This window comes from Sinocyclocheilus anshuiensis, unplaced genomic scaffold (assembly GCF_001515605.1).
Source record: "Sinocyclocheilus anshuiensis isolate Anshui unplaced genomic scaffold, SAMN03320099.WGS_v1.1 scaffold851, whole genome shotgun sequence".
Taxonomy (NCBI): domain Eukaryota; kingdom Metazoa; phylum Chordata; class Actinopteri; order Cypriniformes; family Cyprinidae; genus Sinocyclocheilus; species Sinocyclocheilus anshuiensis.
The window spans coordinates 379,787-385,581 of record NW_015546052.1 but is presented as its reverse complement, the minus strand read 5'-3'; the positions used below and the strand labels follow the sequence as shown (position 1 = coordinate 385,581).

Below are 5,795 nucleotides of genomic sequence, written 5' to 3'. Positions count from 1 at the left end.
GCGGCGTTACGTTTTCATCACCAGGTGTTTGTTGTAGCTATATGGGCGCGGCGCTCAGTTTCAAATACATAAATTATGAGCCTTTATAGACAAAGTGTTTCTTGCGTAAAGAAAATGCTGTACTTATTCAAACAACAAGATCTTTATTTACCCTTGCAGACCTAGTTCAGCTGCTGTGGAACTTCAGTTCATTCAGTCAAGATAGAGGGGGTGGAGTTTACTGACAGTTTGAGCGGATCCAACAAGATTTAGTCACAAGCTCTTTTTAATACCTTTCATTAGCTAAATATTTGTAAAGCAGACAGACAGATGTAAAGGGTGACCAATATCATTGATTTATTGAAGGAAAAAAAAAACACCATCACCCAAAAAAGGACACTTCAGAGTGTATACGGGCAAAAAGGGCATGTGCTCTGCACAGGTTGAGCCCTACCTGTGCACGTGCCTGAATGTAGTACATAAACTGTAATGTAGACAGAAATATCTGGTGTTTGTTATTGGTATAATGGAAAGAAGGATGCCGTCAGTAGCAGCATTTATCTGTGTTTTAGTTCATAAGCAGGGTTTATGAAGATTTTGAACAGATTTAGTCACAGCAGCATGATCATACAGTATGATGCTTCGCATTACCACAGCTTGAATGTTGTCTTTATTGCTGACACAGCAGCTGCTGAATCTAAGGCAAAACCAACCTCATGATGAATGTTTCAGCCTATTCTTTAGCACTGCAGTAAGGAACCTGAACATCCATAGTAGTAGTTCATTAATGTTGAGGTTGTGTAGTCGTTACATATCTTGGCTGCTGACTGAAAGGTTTCAGGTTTGAATTCAGGTGTGAGTGGCTTTTATCACAGTATGACATCACAGTCAGAAACTGTCAAAATATATATATATTTTTTTTTTCTGGAAATGCATGTTTGCTTGATTATTTTCTCTTAAATTTGGAACCTGAGTCCTGTTCCAAACAGCACACTTAATGTACACTTACCGTCTTAAAGTGGCTTGACAAAACGGCTTCACATTATGAAACACTTGAATTCAAAGTAGGGCTGCAACGAACGATTAACAAATAAATAAAGGTAATCACTTCAGCTTTTGAAAATCATATGATGTAATTCCAATTATACAATTAATTTATACGAATAAATATTTGGCAAACAAAATGAGATGACAGAGAAACTCTCTTTCATCTCATTTGTAAGCCATATGAATAATAAACAAAATAAAGGTAAGTGATAAGACATTTAATTTTTGGAATTATTTTAATCACAACATAATCTCTCTTAAAATACCTTATAGGTTTATGATAATCAAAACAGGCCTGAGCTAGATCAAGCTTTGATCTCTGCAAACCAAACTATAATTTTAATTAAATAGTATGTTTCCCCCACTAATAAAACATCATTAGCTATTAGGGCTGCACGATAAATCGAAATGGAATCGAGATCGCGATTCGACAGAAGCTGCGATTGTCATGCGTAACTTTCAGTGAAGCACGGTTCTGTGATAAGTAACCATCCAAAGGCCAGAGGGCGCTCTCGCGCTGTGAAACTCCAAATACGCCTGCAGAAGAAACCCAGGAAATGCCTATCACTGCAGCTGAATAAACAGAAGATTCAACTGCTTTCATTGATTCAACGTGACTAATAAACACATGACTACCGCAATATACGGTTTATCTGAGTTCTTATTATTATAATTTTCATTAAAATAAAGTACATTTATAATGCAATGCCTTTATCACTGCTTAAATACTATGAAATATGTTGCGTGCCTTATTCTGTGTAAGAAGCCACATCTCACAGAAGGATTTATTTCAAACACTCGACTGACATTATGAAGTGAGTTTGGAGTAAAAATATGTTATTAAATGTGGTATTTTTACATGCTTTCAGATGGAGCAGCATTTACTTCACAGAGCCGTAGTTAGCTAGCTCAACACTGAAGAGCTGCTTTATAACAGAAAATAAAGTTGTAATTTTTAACTGAAAGCGACACTGACTCTGTTTTTCATGTTTAATACTGTAAAGCTGCTTGATTTGAGGCTCTCTATTGCATAAAGTACTATATAAATAAACGTGACGTGACTGGAGTGCCAAACTGCAGAGCTCATGCAACATCCACATCGCTGTAATCAGATGCTTTCTTAACTGATGCTTTCTCACCGCTGTCAGGTTTTGTTGTTTATTTTGTTATTGAGAGGAAAGTGCGCAGCATATATTTACATATTCATCCAAACGCCGTTCAGCAGCTTCAGGTTCGGCTGCTCAATGCGCTGAAGCGCTGTGTCTTCTCTTGAATTGCATCCAGGAGAGCTGAATTACAGTCTTGCGCTACAGCGCCACACTGGTCAAACTGCATTATTGCAAGCTCTTACATTTGGTCATTTGAGATCAGAAGACTACTTAACAACAAAAATATTTGTCGACAATTTTTTATTGTCGATGTTGTCGATAATGTCGACTAATCGTTTCAACCCTAATTCAAAGCAAAAGATGGTTTGGATCTGTTTGGACTGGCAGTGCTTGAATTCATTTTGGTGATATTTGCACAACATATTCTGGTAGATGAGTATTTTGTTGTTATGAACAGAGATGGGCATAAATACATGAAAATGTATTTAAAATACAAATACAAAATACTGTGTGGAAAAATTTATTTAAATACAAATACAAAATACTGTCGTGGAAAAATGTACTTAAATACAAAATGCTGTGTGGAAAAATGTACTTTAATGCAAATTACATTAGATTTCTTTTTCAAAGGCTTTAAAATACAAAATACAAAAAAGTATTTTGTATTTCAAATACGTATTTTAAATGCATGTATCTGAAATACTGGCCATCCCTGGTTATGAACATATTTGTGCTATCGCTAACACTAATTTTTGTATTTTTGCAGAGCAGTGCAATGCAACCCTTGTCCAAACAGCTAATGCCCACATAGAGGTCTCTGATCAGACACCCTCTGGCTGCAGAGGATGCTGGGAATGTGTCGTGGGCGCAGGAAGTTTGTGGCTGCCTCCCTCGCCCTGTTCTTTATCCCAGCCCTCACCTGGCTCTATCTGTCATCTGCAAATTTCACGGGTATGAGACCACACATCACAGATGTATTTTCTGTAACTAATGTCTCAAACTCAAATCATAATAAGAAGTTCTATTCAGAAACAATATATTCTTGAACACAATAGATGCACATGTGCTCCTTCTTGCACAATGTTTGTAACTAATGTTGATTTAGTTAAAACCAAGGTCAGATCTTACTATGTGAATTGTGGGTGTTTTTTAGAGTAAACACCATTTACTCTGCTGAGCATGGTTTTATATGATGCCTTTTCCACCACTGCACTGGCCCATTCTTTCAGTTTGGGACACTGTCTTTCAATGTCTTAGAATAAAACTACTGACTGTTGTATTACCTGCCATAATAACAATGTACAATTTTGATACATTTGGTATTTGGAACTTGTCACCTAATAGGCATAGTTAAGGAGTTAAAAATAATTTGGAACTAAACTAGCAACTTAAAACGTCCATAACCTGTAGCCAGAATGGTTTGACAAAAATGCTTCCCCGTATACTGTGTAAAAGGGTACCTATTTCCAGCTGGCATTTCCAACATAAATTATTTTATACATTATGTACATTAATAGGCACTAATGTGTATAAATAATGGATGAAATGATCTGTGGCAATTGTATTGTATTTGTATTGCATTTGTGACTGAAATTCTCATTATCATTTGTAATTTTTGAAACAGTACCTTTATTGTTAAAACAATACATTTATTTACACATCTAAGAACATTTGAACAATTATTAAATGCCATTTCACATCGAGCATGCATTAATGCACACCAATACGTTGCTATCTACCAACAATCAGCTTGTTGAAATAACACATTTTACTGGTTTACATGACATAGTGACACCACAACATAAACTTCTATGTATCTGCATTTTCCATTCGTTATGTGAATTGTCATATTACAGCATTAAAAACCCCAGAGTATTTCAAAATGTCAGCAGGAAACTGACAGACTTGCAAATTTATTCTCCCCTCATGTTTGTAGTTTATATCACTGTACCTTTAAACACAGATTAAAGTGTTTCCGTGGCATACAAAATTGGGATAATGGGCAAAAATCTAGCTGTGTCAATCAGATTATGCTTAAACCATTTATGACCTAACATGATAACAGTGTAATGCATTTACATGACCACATGTCCTTTTAGCTTAAAGGGGTCCTATTTGTTCGCCAATCACAACGCACTGGGACAGCTAACCAATCACAACACATTTTGTTTTTCGGAAGGCGGACCGTCATCAAAGCTATGAAGATCAGCATGAAAAGAAAAATATTAATGTGTCTGTTCAGAGGATTCAGAAGAGGATTCAGTTCGGTGTTCGCACGCCGTCTGAAACGCGTGTGCGCACTTCATGTGTGTGCGGCTGTGCGCGTAGAGAACAGCGTGTGAATAACGAATAGAGTTCCCTTCGCCTTTTCTCGCTGGAATTGTTTCAAATTTGCTTGCTTGTGTAAATACGAACAAATGATAAACTTGTACTCTATTATGGTTACATTTTGCAATTAATCTGCGGATCACATGCATGCCGAACCGTGGGGCTTGGTCCGTACGGATCACGGATCAACTACGATCCGTTTAACCACTACTCAAAACTAGCCCAAACAGGGCTTAAAGCTCTCCTGCAAAGCTCCGGCGTGCGGCGTTTGGCTACGGGGAAAAAAGATAGTCATCCTACATTTAAAAGCACTTGATATCACGTTCGAGTTCATGAGTTTGCCTACCAATGTATGAGAGGAACACAGCTTTCATTCACTGTCAACCAAACTAACATTACTAGCCAATCAGGAGTTTTTGCTCTTATAAACACGAGACGCGCATTAGTATCCAATTGCAGAGTCGCAGCTGATGAATGGAAAAGAAGCCTGGGTCTCGAGCGCGACACATTGAAAAAGCTGCGAGGCGCAATGGTCAAAGATTTCCATCTAGCGTCATATTTACATAGAAAAGCTATTACAAAAAAAGAAAGCAGGAGCTTTGTAAACAGCTCAGAGTAATCACGTCATCTCCATAAGAATGGTATGATTGCCAGAATGCATTTACCTGTATTTTTGAAAAGGTCCTGTTCACACATGATCTCGTTAACGGTATCCCGTTAACAGTAATTTACCAGTAAAGACTATGTGTGAAAGGGGCTAAACTCTTCCTCTGCATATGCGGTGAGTTTGGGTTGCTTAACATTCATCTGGGAAAACTCACTTGATTTGTAACGTAAATCATTTAAACCTATGCCAACACAGGAGAATACATCAACATATTTCTAAATATGCGATTTATTGTACATCACGATTTCAAAATAAAAGTTTCTGACTTTGCATGTGGCCAAATATGACTTTGCATGTGGCCAAATATTAAAATTCAATGGATTTAAACTTCATTGAAATACATGAAACATCACCAGGCCGCTGGCGCCCTCTGCATGTATTTGTTATAATATAGGCATAGTACATTATGTATTTAACAGTTGTTCAATAAAACCAACTTGGTTTTGATACTTTATTTGAGGCCAATTATTATTGCCTCATCGTTACTTTATATATAAATATAGTCATATTAAAGCCTGTTTTTCACTTAGTTCTATTTGTATTACTAAAAAACAGATTCAGAAAATAGCATTCAGATTCAAAATCAGATTACTCGCTTGTCAAAATAATCAGTAGATTACTTGATTAGCAAAATAATCATTAGTTAAGCCCTAGATTAGTTAAAA

At 36.6% G+C, this 5,795-nt stretch overlaps 1 protein-coding gene across 1 annotated transcript in view; it reads left to right on the top strand.

Annotated features, from left to right (window-relative positions):
• Positions 1-5,795, top strand: part of LOC107699203 (glycosyltransferase-like protein LARGE1) — a 29,723-nt gene that overhangs the window by 4,299 nt on the left and 19,629 nt on the right. The window contains exon 2 of the mRNA XM_016500399.1: positions 2,902-3,086. Within this exon, the coding sequence (XP_016355885.1) occupies positions 2,981-3,086 (106 nt within the window). The 5' untranslated portion in view covers positions 2,902-2,980. The remainder of the gene's footprint in view (positions 1-2,901; positions 3,087-5,795) is intronic.